The sequence below is a fragment of the Euleptes europaea genome, chromosome 10 (genome assembly GCF_029931775.1).
Source record: "Euleptes europaea isolate rEulEur1 chromosome 10, rEulEur1.hap1, whole genome shotgun sequence".
NCBI lineage: Eukaryota > Metazoa > Chordata > Lepidosauria > Squamata > Sphaerodactylidae > Euleptes > Euleptes europaea.
Genome location: NC_079321.1, coordinates 63,830,538 through 63,850,741, shown reverse-complemented (window position 1 = coordinate 63,850,741; position 20,204 = coordinate 63,830,538). Strand labels below are relative to the sequence as shown.

At 41.7% G+C, this 20,204-nt stretch overlaps 1 protein-coding gene across 5 annotated transcripts in view; it reads right to left on the bottom strand.

Moving 5' to 3' along the window:
- The window catches only part of SOBP (sine oculis binding protein homolog), a 188,073-nt gene that overhangs the window by 160,312 nt on the left and 7,557 nt on the right, over nt 1–20,204 (bottom strand). For all 5 annotated transcript variants that reach the window (XR_008933675.1, XR_008933674.1, XM_056856937.1 and 2 more), the window contains exons 2-3: nt 3,879–4,017; nt 395–580 (exon numbers count right to left, since the gene is read on the bottom strand). Coding sequence is in view for 3 of the 5 variants with exons in the window: in XM_056856937.1 (XP_056712915.1) it covers nt 395–580; nt 3,879–4,017 (325 nt within the window). In the remaining 2 variants the exon portion in view is untranslated. The remainder of the gene's footprint in view (nt 1–394; nt 581–3,878; nt 4,018–20,204) is intronic.

The following is a 20,204-nucleotide window of genomic DNA, read 5'->3' as shown; positions in this document are numbered from 1 at the left end:
TATGTCAGAGTGCTATAATGAATACAAAAGCTTCAACTAGTGGAATTTTAGTTTCTTTAAAACCTCATGAAGGAACACTATCTTTCTCACTGTCTCAAATTAGCAACCCTAGGTAAACAAATCCAGCCAAAATTCAGCAATTTTAGGCATCACTAATTTCAATGGAAGAATTAAGTGTGTGTAGAAATCTCCTTCATTCAAACGGATATGTCCTAAAAGTGCTCAGATCCTGCATGTTTTAAAAGTACTTTTCATCTTCCTGCCATTCTATGGCGATCCAATCAATCATTTACCATTGTGAATGTAACATTTTACAAGGAAACATTACTTAACAAGAACAGAACTATTGACCGAGACTGTCGTGATAGTTAAATGTTTAACAATAATAATTTACCTGCTGGTGGCTTTAAGAAAGGTGGTGGAATTAATGGTACGATAATGGGTACATTCCCATGATCCTTTGACCCTGCTGGTGAGTCTGAGAGTCCATTTCCTGTTGTAAGCCCTGGATAGCTTGTGTTTACATTGTAGGATGAGATAACACTGTCTTCAGGTAATTTTATTTTTGGCAAAGAATTTTCTGCAAAAGAATAGAAAAAATGGTACAGTATATGAAAACTATTTATCCAATACATATATATTTGGGCCCAATTCACATGACTGCTGGCCTGTGGTTAGATTTTCCTTGAGCAAGACTGGTTGAATGTGTAGTCTACCAGCACCTACCACAAATCCCAAAAGTGCCTTATGGATTTCTCAGTGGAGCTCTCATGCAACCTCAATGCTATGAACATGCAATCTGGGTTACCTGCAGAAGGTAAACCACATGCATCCTGACTGTGCAAATCACAATTTCTGTCCCCAAAACAAAAGCCATACCAAAAAATCAATTGCACTAAAAAGTCGCAGTGAAACCTTAGGCAATGTTAACCGTTACAAGAATTCTTCTTGAAGAGGTTCTCTTTTCTTTAAAATAGCTTGATATACAATGATACGTTCATTGAATGCAACATATTATGTTTAAATAACTATAGAAAAAGAACTGAGTGATTTGACATATCTGTATCTATATAACAAAGTTTATTTGAGATAAAGAACTCAGCTAGCATCAAAGAGGGAAAGAGAAAAAAGCATATCCAGGATTATTACTAATGCAGAATGACCCTGAGGATTTTGTTCAGAAATATGGGACCTGCTCCCTTTTAGAAGGGCTTGTAGAATTGATATTGATACCACAACATTCCGTGTAATTATCCTTACGTGCCCAACCATTGTCAGTCAATGATGGCTGGTAGGGAAACAAAGAACACAATGGCATCACAACATGAATCAGTCATTTGGTGGGGAGGGAGCAGAATAAGTAGCAAAGCAGCTATTTTTATCAGCCACCACACATTTACTATAACATCTACTTTGGCCCAAATGGAGTACTTAAAAGTACAGCCAACCTCAAAATGTAAGGAATAATTTAAACATTCTCTCACATGTTGTAAAGTCTTCTTTGCACCTGTTTTAACCACTGTCAGAGATAGGAAATAGTTAGACCATGGACAGAATTGTTACTTGACTAATCTAAACATCTTACTACATTACACTGAATCACAATGTGCAGAATACTAAGATAATACATATTTAATATATACATGTTAAAATTATAACACATGCACATTATCAAATATAACAATTAATAAAAATTAATTAAACTGATAACAAAATAGACAGTATGAAAAAACAGAAATATGTTGGGGGGTTTTATACTTCCTTCTGAGTTGGGATTCTGCCCATGACAGTTCATTAAAATTGCTTTCACACCTCTCTTTTTGTCTGTACTCTTAAAGTGGTCTCCCATTATTGGCATAAAAGTGCTCCTTTTGCTCTGTATATTCTGTAAAATGAAAGCTACTGCCAAGCATTGGTGTCCAGCATATTCATTTGTAGTATAAAATGGATAGCATGCAGCATGTATTTCATGACATTTATGACAGAAGCGACTTGACGGCACTTAACACACCCATTCCAGAAGATCCTGTTCAGTTTAAGTTATGTGAAAAATATTTATTGTAGACCAGGCTTTTGAATTCATTGATTCTAGACATATGGAAATCTCATTAAAGCTAAGTAACTTTTAAAGTATTTTTTTCATTCAAACTTGTTAGCAATATGATTTTCCTGGAGAGTCACAATACTATATTTAACAGTAATCCTAACCAGAGTTACATCCTTCTAAGTAAGATTATTGAATAATTTATCTGTAAATTGTCCAGTACTGAGCCCAAGACATGAAACTGAATTTTTAGATGCTTGTGTACATTGTTTGGAGTATATTGTGGGCAGCAGTATTAATAATTGCATCAACTTCCAGTGGTTCCTCATTTTTGTTCAACATATGCCACTGTATGTAATACAGTGTATGTAATTTTTTTCTGGCTAAAAATATCATGCCCTTCTTACTGCTCCTTTTTGAGTTCTGATACTGTTCTATTTTAGTATGATTTTAGGGAATTTTAAATATTATTTTTCGTAGCTGTTGTTTTAATGTACATTGTATCTACTGTTTTTATTGTTTATTTGATTATGTGATTAGGGTGGCCAGGTCCCCACTGGCCATCAATGAGATGGGGGGTGGGTAGGGTTGTCAGCTCCAGGTTGGGAAACTCCAGGAGATTTGGGGAATGAGTCTGGGGAGGACAGTGCGCTACAATCCCATAGAGTCCAATTCTCCCCTCCCAAAGCATCCATTTTCTCCAGGGGAACTGATCTCTGTAGTCTGGAGATGAGGTGTAATTCCGGGGGATCCCTAGGTCTCATCAGGAGGCTGGCATCCCTAACTGTTCTACTATGTTTTACCAACTGGTTTTGTTTTAGTGGTGGTGTGAGTTTTAATCAAGAGACAGGGGGCAAGAAATATTTTAAGTAAAGAAATGTGACAAATGTAAACCATATGCATTATAACTATATATATCCAGTTCATAGTTGCCCCCAAATACGGATTCCTGGAGTCTCATCAGCCATGCCACTGCACGCGAGGAAAACAATTATAGATCATTAATCTGTTCAGAATAATAGTGACTAACTGTCAATGACTGAGTGGTGTTGAGATATGGAATTGTCAGTTTCTTAGAAAACTTAACAGTCTGCAGTCCACCTACTGGAGTGAAGAAGAAAATTATCAACTGCAGGGTGAAAAATAGGAATAGAAGTCCTGGAGCACAGAGGAACTAAGAGAGAAGAAGCCCAAACAGAAAGGACAGAATAGTCTAGAAAAAGTAATGAACTGAAAAGGGCACATAAAGGAAAAGTCAATAGAAAATGAGATTTGAAAGGGGAAAGGCAAAAGAAGGAAATGAGGCAAATCGGGTCTAATCAAGGAATCTGGGGAAAAAATCACTGTGCTAAAATCAGGAAGAGCTATACGCTGTGGGGATAAGGGAAATGGGGAATGCTTGAAGGATAGCTAAGAGATGAAATGACTGAAGGAACTGTGCCCAAAAATTGCTGTAAAGCAAAAACTCTGAATCAATGTGTCATGGATACATGAAGCTGAAGAATAGAATAGTAGACAAGAAAGTAGGACTGGGACAAAAATATGCATCTTTTTCAAACGAAACCAAACTCAACGTAATAGCTATAATCAACAGGAAAGCTGACTATTTGAAAGCAAATAGCGTGTGTGTGTGTGTGTGTGTGCGCGCGCGTAGGTTAGTACTGTACTTCTAGATTCTGTCTACTGAAAATCACTGTCATGGAACCACAAGCATTCACCTTTAAATTAGCGACAGAATAAACAACAAAACAAGAATCCTAACAAAAGCCAATTCTGGCTGGTTGTTACTGTTAATCCTGCTTTGCATGAACAAAGGGACATTAAATGCCATTACCTTTGAGAACAGAAATGTGCTGTCGGCTCTCCCCATCTGCAGAGTAGTTCCTGAATTCAATATCTTCTCCATCTTTTAATTCAACCTTATCATAACCATACCAGCCAAGGAGCTCGTTCATGGTGTTTTCTGCAAAGTTCTGAAAGAGAAGAATTGCCTACTTATTTATGCAATCAATAATCATTTGGACCTAAGAGATGAATGCATAAATCAAAATCTATTTGCACTGTACCATGAAATAACAGGTTTGTCCCACCTCCTCTACACTAATGTTCATTTATCAAGTCACGTACATAGAATGCAATGCATTTAAATCTTTGAATGACATGTGTAATTATGACAGACCTTTGCAAATTTGCAATTTAAAGAAAAATATGAGCAGAAAGTGAGCTATCCATAATTTTTTGCACATGAATTGAGAGTAAGTGATATCTTTAGCACATATTCTCCCACAAAACTTTATATCCTGTGCTACCATAAAATATTTAAACTCATCAAGAAAGCAATAGAAGGACAAAGATGTTTCTCAGGCATTATTCAATCAATTTAATTATTATACATCTACAGTGAGGGGGGGAAAGTATTTGATCCCCTGCTAAATTTGCCCATTTGCCCTCTGACGAAGAAATGACCAGTCCATCATTTTAATGGTAGGTTTATTGTAGCTGTGAGAGACAGAATAACAACAGGAAAAACCCCAGAAACCCAGAAGACAAAAGTCAGAGATTGATGTGCATTATAATGAGTGAAATAAGTATTTGATCCCTTATCAACCAGCCAGATTAGGGTTAGGGTTCTGCTGTTGACAGAAGCAATCAATCCATCAGATTCCAAACTAGCCACCATGACCAAGACCAAAGAGCTGTCCAAGGATGTCAGGGACAAGATTGTAGACCTGCACAAGGCTGGACTGGGCTACAAGACTATTGCCAAGCAGCTTGGTGAGAAGGTGACAACCCTAACCCTAACTGTCAACCTCCCTCGGTCTGGGGCTCCATGCAAGATCTCATCTCGTGGAGTTGCAATGATCATGAGAACGGTGATGAAGCAGTCCAGAACTACACGGGGGGAACTTGTCAATGATCTCAGGGCAGCTGGGACCATAGTCACCATGAAAACAGTTGGTAACACACTACGCCGTGAAGGACTGAGATCTTGCAGAGCCCGCAGGTCCCCTTGCTCAAGACAGCACATGTACAGCACATGTACAGCCTCGAAATCCTACTGACTTGGAGAGGATCTGCAAAGAGGAGTGGGACAAAATACCTCCTGAGATGTGTGCAAACCTGGTGGCCACCTACAAGAAATGTCTGACTTCTGTAATTGCCAACAAGGGTTTTGCCACCAAGTACTAAGTCATCTTTTGCAAAGGGTTCAAATACTTATTTCACTCATTATAATGCACATCAGTCTTCTGGGTTTCTGGGGTTTTTCCTGTTGTTATTCTGTCTCTCACAGCTGCAATAGACCTACCATTAAAATTATGGTCATTTCTTCGTCAGAGGGCAAACGGGCAAATTCAGCAGGGGATCAAATACTTTTCCCCCCTCACTGTATTCAAATTTGTATAGGCTACTGTACTGTACTGTCACTGGAAAAGACAGTTATGCTAGGAAAAGTTGAGGGCAGCAGGAAAAGAGGAAGACCCAACAAGAGATGGATTGACTCAATAAAGGAAGCCACAGCCTTCAATTTGCAAGATCTTAGCAAGGCTGTCAAAGATAGGACATTTTGGAGGACTTTCATTCATAGGGTCGCCATGAGTCAGAAGCGACTTGACGGCACTTAACACACACACACTGTACGAATACCAAAGATAGATATAATCCAGGCGAAATAAAAATGTTACACAGATATGTGTAAACTCCCAGCATTACAAAAGCTGCTAGTAATATTTACCATACTTGCATATGGGATTTAATGGTCATTTTTAGCAATTTCTATAGAATCACAGAATCACAGATACTTAGAATCACAAATACTCCATGCCCAGAAGATGGCCAAGATGCCCTCCTTCTCATGAACTGCCTAAGTTCATAGAATCAGCATTGCTGACAGATGGCCATCTAGTCTCTGCTTAAAACCTCCAGAGAAGGCGCACTTTCCACCTCCCAAGGAAGCTTGTTCCACTGAGGAACCGCTCTGTTAAAAATTTCTTCCTAATGTCTAGATGGAAACTCTTTTGATTTAATTTCAACCCGTTGGTTCTGGTCCGACCTTCTGGGGCAACAGAAAACAACTTAGCACCCTCCTCTATATGACAGCCCTTCAAGTACTTGAAGATGGTTATCATGTCCCATCTCAGTCTTCTTCCTCTTCAGGCTAAACATACCCAGCTCCTTCAACCTTTTCTCATAGGACTTGGTCTCCAGACCCCTCACCATATTTGTATAGTAGCCAGATTGGGGGCCACCATAGTCTCTTGTCTGGTGTTCAAAAAGCCTTTCTTGTAGAAGTACACCAAGAAAAAAGGATAGACTATTTTATTCTAAAGGCTGGTATTTTTTTTAGGCCTAATTGACCTTTGACAACATCTGGACTGGTAAGCTATTTGCTTGAGCTCAGATAACATCATTATTTTGGGGGGATTAAAAACCCTAAATGTATTTTCTTAAATTTTCAGATGTTTCTGCAAACCTGGGGGGTCTCCCAAGTTTAGGGGGAAATCTACTTTGTGTCTGATCCATGGATTTAGATAGCTGCAGTTTGACCCACATGTAACTATTAGAATATACAAGCAGGATCCCTCAAGGACTTGTGAAGACATCATTTTCCCCTCCCCTCTATTTCCTCTTTCCCTTTCCTCAAAGCCCCCATAGCCTCTCCCCTTTTCCTTCTTCATTCTACCCTTCCCACCCAACAGCCAACCTACCTTTATCTGCCCCTCTGTCTTAAGCTTCCCGCCCCCCCAGCAATCTCTGCCTAAGAAATCTGTGTCACAGTTGTGTGGTACTGGCCACTGGGCCAGGCCCACTTGCATGGTAGGGAACCCTCAAGGACTTCTGGGGTGGCACCTCACTCTCCCCAGTATCCTCCTCCCCACACTACTTCCTGTTCCCCCCATCAACCCCCATATATTCTCCTTTTTTTCTGCATCATTCTCTCCTTCTTAGTTATTCATCATCATATTATCTGCCACCCATCTTCAGCTATATTTATTTATTATTTATTTACTTCATTTATACCCACCTTTCTCCACAGTGGGGACAAAAACAGCGTACATATTCTCCTATCCACCTTATTATTCTCTTAACAACTCTATGATGTAGGGTAGGCTGAAACTATGTGACTGGCCTAAAATCACCCAGTGTGCTTTCATAGCCAGCTGAGGATTTGAACTTGGTGCCCCACACACCGCCTTTCGAAGGGTGCCTGCTGTTGTACAGGAGCAAACAGCTAGGCCTAGTTTAGTCATGCAAATCAAGTGGTATCAAGTCACCCACTGGTTGCAGCCAGGCCTAGGGTGGCCAAATTCCAGGTGGGACCTGGAGATCTTCCAGAATTATAACTGATGAAACAATAGTTTAGGGCTTACCTTAAACAATAGTGCCGGGCGAGAGCTTGCAGATGCAATGGAGGCCACAAAGTGTGCTTTCTTTGTGACCTTCACTGCCATCTCATAGGATCTTATAACCAGCCTATATTCCCAAAGCTTCATCGCAAGTACAACGCCAAACTCGCTCCAATCATCTAAGCTCCCACTTCTTAGCCCTCAGCTCCAATTTGAGAACATTGGGGTGAAATCTTGTCGATGGCTTTCAAAAGACAGCTGTGCCAGTCTTCTGTCAGGACATCTAATGAGTCACCAGAGGGTATTGGATCCCGCAGAGCATTCTGGAAACCAACTGGATCCATAAGACACTGTGGGCGAGCATAAACCAGCTCACCACCTATGCAGGGGGGAGTTGGCAGGTCCAGATGTGCCTTCAGAGCAAAATGATCTGAACATGGCACTCTATCTCTAGAGATCAGACCAATATTTACCCCCATCACTAACTTCAAATGTAGCATGTGGCCTGCTTGGTGTGTGGGACCTCATACAACCTGGAAGAGTCCCAGTGCAGCCATGGATGTTACTAGGTCCAAAGCTCGAGTGGAGGAAGAGGTGGCATCAACATGTACATTGAAATCCCCCAAGACTATCAGCCTGGGGTACCTCAAGGCCCAGTCTGCCACCACCTCCACTAGGTTTGACAGGGTATCTTGCTGGTGCTGTAGGCAGTCGGCACACCAGCAAGGTAGCCGCATTCTCCTCTGTGTCCCATACCAGGCCCACACTATCAGTGCTAGAGATCTTCGGGGCAGGGACTGCTCTGAAAGAGGAAGACTCCTGAATGAGCACTGCAATCCCTCCCCCCAACCCTTTGTCCAAGACTGATGAAGGACCAAGGACAAAGGGTTGGGGGGAGGGAGTAAGTTCTTTCAAGGTGACCATCTCACCCTCCCTCACTCAGGTCTCGGTCATGCATACCAGGTCCATAATTCGCACTGCACAATAACTTTGCAGCATTGTAGTCTTATTATTGATGGACCTGGCACTGCACAACATCTGTGCCGGAGAAGGGCTCACACTCCTAACCTCTTCACCAGCGTGTCTTGGGATGGGCCAGAAATTGGAAGGAGATCGAGCATAACTGTAGCTCCATCTCCTTCCTTTTTGGCATCTCCTCCCACCGCCATACCTCCCCATCCCCCCAATCACTGGAATCCCTTGCCCTGCACTGGCCTCCCAGGGACTAAATGAACCTCATTCCATCAGTCAGTTATGTAGCTGGGGTGCTCTTAGATCCATTTCTACAATTGGAACCACAATTCTCCTTTGTGGCATATAGCACCTTTTATCAAAGCATGCCAATTACAACCTTTCCATGAGAAACAAAATTTGGCTATGGCAGGCAATACTCTGATCCATCCTGGCTAGATTGCTGCAGTGTACTTCCCATAGAGAAGTCTGGAAATTTCAGTTAGACCAAAACGCATCTGCCAAGTTATGAGTAGAACATACTAGACTGGCTGATATGAGTAGAACATACTAGACATATCTTTAAAGAAAACTACATTGGCTGACATTCCATTTCTGGGCCCAATTCAAAGTGCTTGATCTTAAATGGCCTAGAACTGAAGAATCTTCTACTCCCATTATCAATCTGCCAGTCAGATAAGATTCACATCTAAGGCTCGGCTGTGTATGTTCTCACCTTCCAAAGTGATATCTACCGTCAGGATTTTTCACAGGTGGTGCCTTGGCTGTGAAATCCCCTCTCTACAGCTATTCACCTGGTACCTAGTCTGCTGTCATTTAGGATAGACAAAAATGGCTTTCTTTTAATTTCATAGGACCTTTTCTTAATTTTCTCACCCACATCAGTGCCATTTTCCCTCGCCAATACTCTCCAGCAGCCATTTCTCCCAGCCACTGCAGAGCTTTTTAAATAAAAATATTAACAATTGACATATATTTATAGCACTAATAACAATCTGCTTATAAATTCATAGAATTCCCAGCTTTTATTTTTAAATGACTACGTCTCTAGCCACTTTCTTTTCCCTGGATTTAACAGCCATTGGCTATTCATCTACCAATTCACCCTTTTAAAAGAGGGGGAGATGAAAATTATTATTTTTCTTGACACTATAGAAAGAAAGATTGCCACGTCTCTCACACAATTTACTGATCTACTTGACAACAGATAAAGCAGTATCCACTTCTAGCCACTTTCATTACTGAGGTACATGGTGAAAGGCATAGTTCTACCACAGAAGGACTAGATACTTACTTTCTTAAAATAAAAGTTGGAAATTCAGAGAACACGGTAGACAGACTGCTGTCACGTCATATTATAATATGTCAACTGCAAATTTAAAAAAAAACCTAGAAAAGCCCCCCTTAGTGGTGTGGAAGGGAATGGCCACTGTAGGGGACTGTGTGTGTGTGTGTGTGTGTATTAAGTGCCGTCAAGTCGTAGCCGACTTATGGAAACCCAATAAGGTATTCAAGGCAAGAGACAAACAGAGGTGATTTGTCATTGCCTGCCTCTGCTAATGACCCTGGTATTCCTTGATGGTCTCCCATCCAAGTACTAGCCAGGACTGACCCAGCTTAGCTTCTGAGATCTGACGAGATCAGGCTAGCCTGGGCTATCTAGGCCACAGCCTCCAGGGAACTAGAACAGGGGAAATGTGGGAGAAACCTACCACATGGAAACCACACAAGCTCATCCCTGTATGGAAAATACCCAAGAGATATGACAGCAGATAGAGGCTGGATCCATGTATCATTGGATATTGTGCTCTTGCATCACTGTAGTAATCATAAGTAAATTATTGTGTCCACAAAGGGAAATCCAGCATGATAATATTGCAATATCCAAGGACGAGTGGATGTAGTCAGTGTAAGCCACAATATGTCAAGCAGCGGAATTAGCAGAAAATGCATGTTCTGCTTCATAACACAACTGTAATACAATTAAGAAATAAGCTATAGGAATTTTAGAGATTCAACTATAGGTACAAAGCAAATGCCAGAATGTGGCAACCATTGTGAAAACCTTTAGTGCCAGAGATATACCCGACCTTTGTACAAATCTCTACAAACTGCAGCAGGCTGCCTAACCATTATTCTAAAACATGCAAAGGAAGTAGAAAAGTACAGATGCTGATTGCAGAGAGAGTCTTCTGCAGGAAAAATAATTATTTGTATAACATCAGAAACAAATCCATAAATACACAAGAATGGATAAATTAATCTCTAACAGCACATTTATTACATATAAGAGACACACAAAAATTAGATACAAAAATATAAATATTGGGATGTAACATAAAGGTACATATTAAAGACTTTAATGTATCCTTAAAAAACTTGAGGAAAAAATCTCAGGAGAGAATGCAAGAAGAAGAGGAAGAAGAGAGTTGGTTTTTATATGCCGACTTTCTCTACCACTTAAGGAAGAATCAAACCGGCTTACAATCACCTTCTGTTCCCCTCCCCAGAACAGACACCCTGTGAGGTAGGTGGCTGAGAGTGTGTGACTAGCCCAAGGTCACCCAGCTGGCTTCATGTGTAGGAGTGGGGGGGGGGGGAAATCCAGTTCACCAGATTAGCCTCCGCCACTCGTGGAGGAGTAGGGAATCAAACCCAGTTCTCCAGATTAGAGTCCATCACTCCAAACCACTGTTCTTAACCACTACACCACACTGGCTCTGGCAATAGGCCATTTATGCAGGGGGAATTTGTGCTGGGTTTTTTATCTGAATTCTCAAAATTGTATTCATGGGGGCTTTTTGCCCCGAAGATATTTCAGAAGTACCTTGCACTCAATCATTTACCCCCAGTGAAATACAGAGCTTCTGAGTCTCTCCCCTCCGACAATGCCACTTTGTAATTGGCTATAGTGTATTCTTTGAAATATGTCACCAGCCCCCGTCAGCCCCACAATGGGATTCTTTCATTTGTAATTAACGATGTGGCCATTTTACAGCCAAAACAGAGATGGGTCTCGAAAAACACACACACCCCTCAACTAATTTGTTTCAGGCTAGCTCAATGCTGGGATTATAAGAACAGAAAAACACTCGCAGGTTCATTTCCATTGCATCATTCCATCGGTAATCACTCTCAAATGGAAAAAATGGGGCTCATTACTTTAAGAGGACATGCGTGCATGTGTGCGTGGGGGGGAGTTAATTATCCCAGCTGTGTTTACCCCCAATCTGTTAAACTTCTTGCTGAGAAATTGACCAAAGGGAGGATTTTGAAATGGCGAGGCAAATAAGATAAAAATTCACACACACACCTGAACTGTCTGCTGCATCTGTATTTCTGTCTGCTGAAATCAAAGGGGAAATTTCACCACAAAATTATTAGACCTGCAGTTCTAAAGCATCCATGAGGCGCATCTTCCTCTCTGGTTAGGCCTGTGTCAGGAGCGGCGGGATCTCTGCATTTCTTTCTGATACCGGGTGAGCATCCTCCAGTGCAATCCTACATCGAATCGCCCCGTGGCATGCAGTCACTCTGCATAGGATAGCACTCTTAAGATACTGTCACTTTCCCAATCATTGTCCATTTCAGATGCTCAAAAAGTACAGCAATAGGGGTGAGGGGGAGATGGTCTGTTCCCGCAGCCCTCCCAAAATGTGGTATCCAACGCTCCTAGCCTCGGTGCCAAGCAATACTTCGTGGGGGGTGGGGGCAGATAGGGCAAAACCAGAGCAAAACCAGGAACCTCTAAGGGATTCTTTTTTACCCGAGCTGAGTAGCTTTTTAACAAACAAAGCAGAGAATCACACCCAGGACATAAGCCTGCTATTTATTTATTTTTTGTTAGCAAGTTGTATTTTAGCGATAAAACAATAAATCTATAAATAGCAATGAAGACAACCCAGCGCTCCTCCCTATTTTGGGATCACGATGGTTAATTGCCCAAATTTGGGGGGGGGGGGTAGGCAGGGAACACTGTGTCTTTCCCTCAGCTGCTCTTCATTTCTATTTAAAGATTTATTGTTTTATTGCTAAAATATACCTTGCTAACAAAAAACAGCGAGGGTGGGCAGCTGGGGAATGGAGGGTGGCATGGAGCTCCAGATTTTCACTGTTGTACTGAGTTTCCTGCACTGCCAAAAATTAAAATGGCATCCATGGGAAGGGGTTGGATAAGGGCGGGAGAAAAGAGAATGGGGGCATGACGAGAGAACCCGAAGGAAAGCCTATTCATGGAAATGGCAGTGATTTGCCTCGATTTGGGTTCAAGGCAAACTTTAAATTCGTGATAAAAACAGATTTCTGAAAACGCAGGACAAGGGCAAGGCGGCAGCGAAGTCACTTCTAAAGGTCGGAGAAATCATGAATAATCCCAATGAAGCCCAGAAACAGTCCCACGGGGATCACAAGGCGAAATACCCAAGCATAAATGGCCATAGTGTGAAGAGACCATAAATCTGGCTACTACCCTTATAAAATCATTCTTACAAATGATCAATCATGAAAATTTTGGACCTAAATCTCTTATAATCAAAATTATTGACTCATTGGAAAAGACTTACAAGTCAAAGGAGTTTTCCAGTAAAATACACAATATGGTAGATGGAAGAGTGTACATTTTATACAAATGACTACAGGAAGAACTTCAAATATGACTGCAGGAGGCAAAAATCAAACAAAGAAAGGAAGCAACTGATTCCTTTGTAGTTGGGCAGCCCATTCCTGAAGGGGGGGTGCAGCTCCTTTGGAGCTGGTGTAGGTATCACCTTGCCATGGAATAAGGTGGCATCTACGCCAGGGTGGGGCAAACATGCCGGCATCCAGGCGCCGCTGGCCCCCGCCGCCAGCGTAGCCATGCTGGCAGGGCTTTCCTGGAAGGGACAGCCCGTGCCAGTGTGTGTGTGTGGGGGGGGCAATCCCGGGGTGGAGGTGCCTTTAGGATTGTGTTCATAGAGAAGATGGACTATGACAATGGAAGGAGCCAAACAAAAATGTAAAGAACATTCCATTTGGTTCTTGTAGGTTATCCGGGCTGTGTGGCCGTGGTCTTGGTATTTTCTTTCCTGACGTTTCGCCAGCAGCTGTGGCAGTCATCTTCAGAGGAGTAACACGACTTTGTTACTCCTCTGAAGATGCCTGCCACAGCTGCTGGCGAAACGTCAGGAAAGAAAATACCAAGACCACGGTTACACAGCCCGGATAACCTACAAGAACCAATGAACTCTGACCGTGAAAGCCTTTGACAACATTCCATTTGTTTGCAAGAAATAAAATAATGCCCAAAATGGCAGGTGGAAAAATTTTCAGCAAAATGGATATCAACAAAAAAATTGTGTAACAAGGCCAACATAAAAAAGACCCTAAACCAATACAGTTGATAAAAATTACTAAAGAATTTACCATTATACAAAATGTTCAATATCTGATAACATAGATTCACATATACAAGCCACAATATAATTTTAAATTATTTTGTACACATATTACTATTGTTACCCACTGTATTGGCTTAAGGTCCTTTTGTTGGTGGTCTTGTTTCCCAGGTTTCCTTGAGTACATGCTCCTTTTCTTTTTTGTTATCTAATGGATTTTGAAAGATACCACAGGACATAGAAAGCTCCATGGCCTTTATATTTAACACACTCTTCAGCAGACTATAGGGTTCTCTGTATCTGAGGTATTCTACCATATCATATTCGGCCAGGGCTGGGATAGAGCAGGATATAAATCCAATAATTTTTTTAAAAAAAAATTAAAATCATGAGTCAAATTCAGATATAACACAAACTGATGACTTCATAATTTGGAATACAAACATTAAAACATTCATGAGAATACAGGGAACTGAAAGAGTGAACAATCTTAATCTAAACAAACATCTATAATTTTACTGAGGTGACAGAATAAACTCTGAGGGAATTTTACCAGATGAATCAAATATTTAAGCTATAGTAAATATATCAATTCAGAAAGCCCAAGAGAGGGATTTAAAGACTTCTAGGTATGTTAGTTCTTTTTTCACAAATTCATACCTGATTTTGCAGATGTACAGCTCAACTGTGATCTCTTCAACCCAAAAAATAATGAATGGAAATGGATGCCAGACCATTAATTTCAGCGAATTGAAACAAATCCTGAAAACAGTCCTGGTACTATTTTGTTCAACTAAAGCAACTCATACTTTCTACATGTACTTCAAAAGGAAGACTAAGAACTATACTGTTCCAAAATCATGAAACAGATTGGTTGCCTATTTACTATAGGCACAGAACGTATTTGTGCACAGAGACCTTGACAGTGAAACACTAACAGCCCTTTCCTGAGCCCCGGGGTCGAAAGTCCATAGGAGGCACCCACTTGCGCCAGCGCCTGTGCCATTTGTGCTGCCAAGACTGGCACGGACGCCAGCATTGGGGCTCTCACGCCGGCCTCTGTGGACTGCCGTGGCAGCATGGCCCTGGGACGCCAGCTCGACTTCTCGCCGGCGTCCCAACAGTGCAAGTGCTCATGCCATCATCCCGGGGGACGTTTCCAGCGTGTTCTGGGGGCGGAGCTACTGGTAGGCAACTTCCTAACTCCTTCCAGCCTGGGAATGCCCCCCCCTCTACCTCAGTGGTGTTGCACCAGGTTTTTTACCAGCGCAGCATAGCTTTAGTCTATGGGGCTCCCCCTCCCAATTTTTATTTTTGTGAGTTAAATGGCCCTTTTTCCTGCTCATGGCAGCCTCCAACCCTATTTGGAGGCGCTGTGGCAGCACAGCGCCCATGCCATCCCCAGGCGTTGCTGGGCTCAGGAATAGGCTGCCCATCTAGTCTGGGGTCTCCAACCGTTTTGAGATGATACACACCTTTGGAATTCTGACACAGGGTGGTGGGTGCAACTACAAAAGGGCCACCACAAGAGGCAGAGCCAACCACAAAACCTCAGAGAGTCATGCTATGCATATCTCTAACAGTAACTCTTCAACATTTCAGATAGAAACTCTCTTTAACAGGTTGCCTTTTAAAATGAATATATTGTTTAAAAATATTTTCTTGCATACACCTTCAGACACACAGTGTCTGAATTCTTGTGTGGTGGCAGCTGCTGCCAAGAGCAACTTTTTAAAAATCTGCACAGCCAATGAGATCTCCAGGGGCGCCTGCTGAACAAAAGCCCCACACAACTCCACCCACTATCTAAAACACTTGACAGGTGCCAGGAAAGGTGCTGAAGGGCACAGTGATGCCCCAGGGCACCATACTGGGGACTCCTTGTCTAGGCTTTTTAATCACAAAATTTCATGATTTTCTTTATGATCACAGTTTCAAGACTGATACACATCACAAGCCACTAACTGCTATTTATCAAGAATCTGGGAGAAGCAACTTCATGCATACAAACAGTTGACGTGATTCCTACAGTTATTTCAATTACAAGTGAGGGTCCACGAAACTCATGGGGGGGTCCCATCTTCCCCTCCTCCCAGCCTGGCTGCGGCAGGGCTCCATCACAACCACAGACAGGCCCGGAGCAGCTCCCAGGTGCCACTGCCGCTGTGGATGAAACTTCAGTGGCTCCCAGACTCAGCCACTACCCACAGACACCCACAGAGCCTGCCACTGGCTCCTGGGCTCTGCCGCTGCAGCGGTGTGGTGGCAACACACCCTGTGCCCAGCTGGGTCAGTGGGGGTTGAAGGCAACCTCTCCATGCCCGGTTTGACCAGCAGGGGTCGGAGGCAGCCGCTCTGTGCCCAGCTGGGCCGGTGGGCAATGGAGGCAGCTGCAAAAAGTAGGTATGTTCTCTCTGCATGCACAGAGAACACTTTTTGGGGGGAGGGAATTTAAAAAACCCTTTTTATTTTTCAGGTTTGTCTGGTGTACCCCAAGTTTGAAGAAGCATTTGTCTGGGATAAGTGTGCCCCCAATCTGCAGATTTAAGTATCCACAGATAGGGGGCACAGTTGGGAATTAGAAATAAAGATAGAAAACTGTTATAAGCAGAATGGATACCTCCCCCAAGGGTCTACAAAATACCAATATGAAAGATTACTGAGATGTACTAAAAACTGATGGACATGAAATCAGTATTAGTATAAACAAATCAGTTACTAAAATCAATATAATGGTTGCTTATCATTTATTGTTGTTTATCATTGAGGGAAAAAAGGTATAGCTGCATCAGAATTAACACCCTACACCAGAGGTGTCCAAGCAACAGCCAATGGGCCTTGAGGAGATACAAAATAAATAAATAAATAAATGTGACATGCCAAGTACTCAGGTTAGTGGAGCTATAACTGCTTAAGAGGTGGGATGGGAGCTGCAAATTCAGCCTCTTAAGCAGAACTTTAGCTCTGCCTCTAAGGGATTTTGGGGTAGGGGAAAGCTGGCTCACATACACATCAGTAGCTCTAAGAGGAAGGGATGAAGACCTGCTTAAAAGAGCAGAGCAAGGAGAGATGGACAAGACAGAAAGAGAGTATGCAGAGAGGGGGAAAGTAAACTAACTGCACTCATCGCTGAAACAATTTACAGCTCCTCTGAAACATCATTAGTTTATATGTACCTCCTTTATTTTTGTGCATGTATATGTGCTTATGGTTCAGGAGACTGGATTCTATGGCTGCAATCCTAGGAACACTTTCCTGGAAGTAAGCCCCACTCAATAAAACAGGATTTACTTCTGAGAAGTCCTGCTTAGGATAAAATGGAGGGAATGAGAATAATGTAAGCCACTTAGGGTCCCCAACTGGGAAAATGATGGGGTATAAATTAAATAAATAGTTCCCTCAGATGCAAAAACTTCCACAAGGTTGCATCAACAACATAATCTGAGCTGTCCTTAGTATGGTTTGCAAAAAATATACTTGATTATTAGTTTGAGGCTAAACTTTAAAATAAATAAATAAATATAAAATGCAGCCTCTCTTAGGACTACCTCTGATATTCACCGCGATACAGAGGACCAGATACATCTAGTGGAACATTTGATTTATTATTTTTATACAGCTGTCTTTGATCTCACCTAGCAGCAAGTTTTCAATATGGCATGGGGGTAGCCAGAAGTCTTGTTGCTGATGAAAATACTTCCTGAAATAGCTCTTTTGCTTGTGGCTAATAAAAAAGGACAGCAATTCTAAGCAGGTCGACTCAGAAGTCAGTCCTACTTTAATCAATAGGGCTTACTCCCACAAAAGTATTCTGACAGCCCATTCCTGAGCCTTCGGCGGCCAGGGTGGCCGAGGCGCTGCCCCAGCGCCTCCAAAGCCATTGCCCGGCCACCAAAAGGCTTTTTAAAAGCCTTTTAAATATTTTTTTCAGTGGGGCATTTTGCCTCATTGAAAACAGTGAGGCTACGCCAGCAAAAAGCTGGCGCAGTAACGCTGTTGTTTTACCTGGGGCGAAAGGTGTCAGGAAGCTGCCTACTAGCAGCTCTGCCCCCGGCACACCCCAGGAACACCCCCCAAGATGCTAGCGCGAGGCTTTGCACCAGTTGGACACTGGGGGGGGAGGCCAAGCCAGTGTCCCTGGGCTATGCAGCCTCTTGCAGCAGCGTGCATGGCCTGAGCGCCAGCACAAGCAGCCCAGACCCCAGCATGAGCACTTGCGCTCCTCCTGAGCTCTTTCGGGCCAAGAGCTCAGGAATGCACCATTAGGATTTCAGCCTTTATCTTAAGATCTACTTCCTAAGATGCAATTAAACATAGCTGGTTAAACACACGACTGTTTCTTTGACAGGACAAACATTCAGACAAACTCAGTAAACTGGTTTGTCACACTCAAATGTAGTGATTAAATAGATATGTAGTGACACTTGCATGCATAAATGCAGATCTCTAAAAAGTAATGTCAGACAAAGTTCATAGTCATAACATTTAAGATGTAGATTTCTGTATGTGTCTGTATGTAGATCTCTCCCAAGCTTCCCCCCAAAAACTTATGAATTTGATTTTTACAGACAGAAATATAATTTATAAATATGAAAGTTTAAATCTGTCTAAGAGGGAAAGCTGTATAAAGTGTGATAAGTTTCTGGTACCAGTTAACGATGTAATTGTTTACCCAAGCTTCTTGTTACTTATGGGTTTTAATATTTTATGCTGGTATTTTTATTGTTTATATTGTTTTTAATTGCTTGTTAACATCCTCAATCACTTTTGATGGTGAGAGAAGAATAAAAATGGATTAAAATAAATACACAAATGCAAATATGTAGTATGACAGAAAGTTGACATGTGGACAAAAGCTCCCAATTATATTTAAAAATAAGCAATAAAAGGTATCTGCCAAACAAAGCATTAATTGAGTCATGACAGTTATAGTACACAATATTAAAAATAAAGTTGAGTGATCCTGCAGAGAGGGGAAGCACCACACGTGGGGCCAGGGAGATCACAAGATAGAAACAAATGAATTTACTAGATGAGATTATGAAAGAAAGAAGAAACATGCTGTCCTGACTGATGAAAAAAGAAACATTTGAGAAGCTAATGTAACAGGACAACAGAAGGAGGGCTGGCAGGATGAGGTGGCTCGTTCCAAGCAGCATGCTTTGGAAAGCCATGAAAGGGCACCATATTTTCCAGTTATTTAGCTTAATATTTCTACCATCGTGGGGAAACATTCTGTGACTTCCACATCAGAAACCAAAATACCCTGAGCCCTCCCTAGGGCACAAGAGCGAAGAAATGAAAAAGAATAAATATGACTGAACCTTGCCAGCTCAGAAAATAGACCATTTATTCAGACATACATCCATAACATCATCATAAAACGCTGCTAATAAATCTCAAATAGTCTCTGTAAGAGTTACTGTAATACCTGCAAACAAAAACGGAAATATCTGTTCACAAGCTATTGTGGTAGAATGAGTACCAGTTAAAATTTGCTGTAGCATAGAATTATTAGGAGCAAAAAGCTCTAAGAATCTAGGAAGTCCCTGGTTCAAATCTCAGCCATGAGTGCCTTTAGACTATTCTTCCAGCCCTATTCCCCTTTGTAATAAGGGGACAGAAATCCCCATAATAACCACTTCTTCAGTGTTTGCAATGATTAGTGCAATAATGAATATGAAATATTTTCATCTTTCTTTTCCTTCAGAGGGCATACACAGGATTCCTAAGTGGATCTCCCATCCAGACACTGGCTAGACCCATATCTGCTTGGCTTCAACAACACTGTTTTATCAAGATCCTTCAGAGTAAACGTTGAAAAAAAGTACTATAAGTCATTCATTCCTCTCTTTCAAAAAGTTGTCTCTTATCCAATATTTATTAACAGTAAAAAGGACGTTCCACTGTACAGTTTAAACAACAGTTTATAACATCACCACTGTCACCAGAATATTAACACAATACTCCCAAACTGCATTAGCTGAACTTCAAATACGCTCAATAATCCAGACCATCAATCATTCTTTTCAGTTCATTCCAATGTGAGCTATGACAGGCATCTTATAAGGCCTACCAGGACGTAACAGAGATATTTCTAATCCTATATCCCTAGGTGATCCAGAATGCATTCAATGGCTTTCCAGAACAATGCTGAACATCACCCATTAATTAGCTCTCTGTACATTGACTTTTTGTGATCGTGCACTGAAGGCCCTGAAAGACGAGTTCACAGACATGATTGTAAGGATGTAATATTTAACTGCTACTGTTGCAACAAGTGTTGAGCATTTATTTTGCACCAACTGTACACTAATACTGTATGGAACACAGATGGTATCATGTCCTTCCACAGAAGATTTACTATGAGCAAAATGGACAAGTCAATAGGAAGGATAAAATTGAACTGCCATATGTTAGGCAGATGAGGCTTCGATGTTAGAAAATATACTTTGTAGAATAATTTGGGGT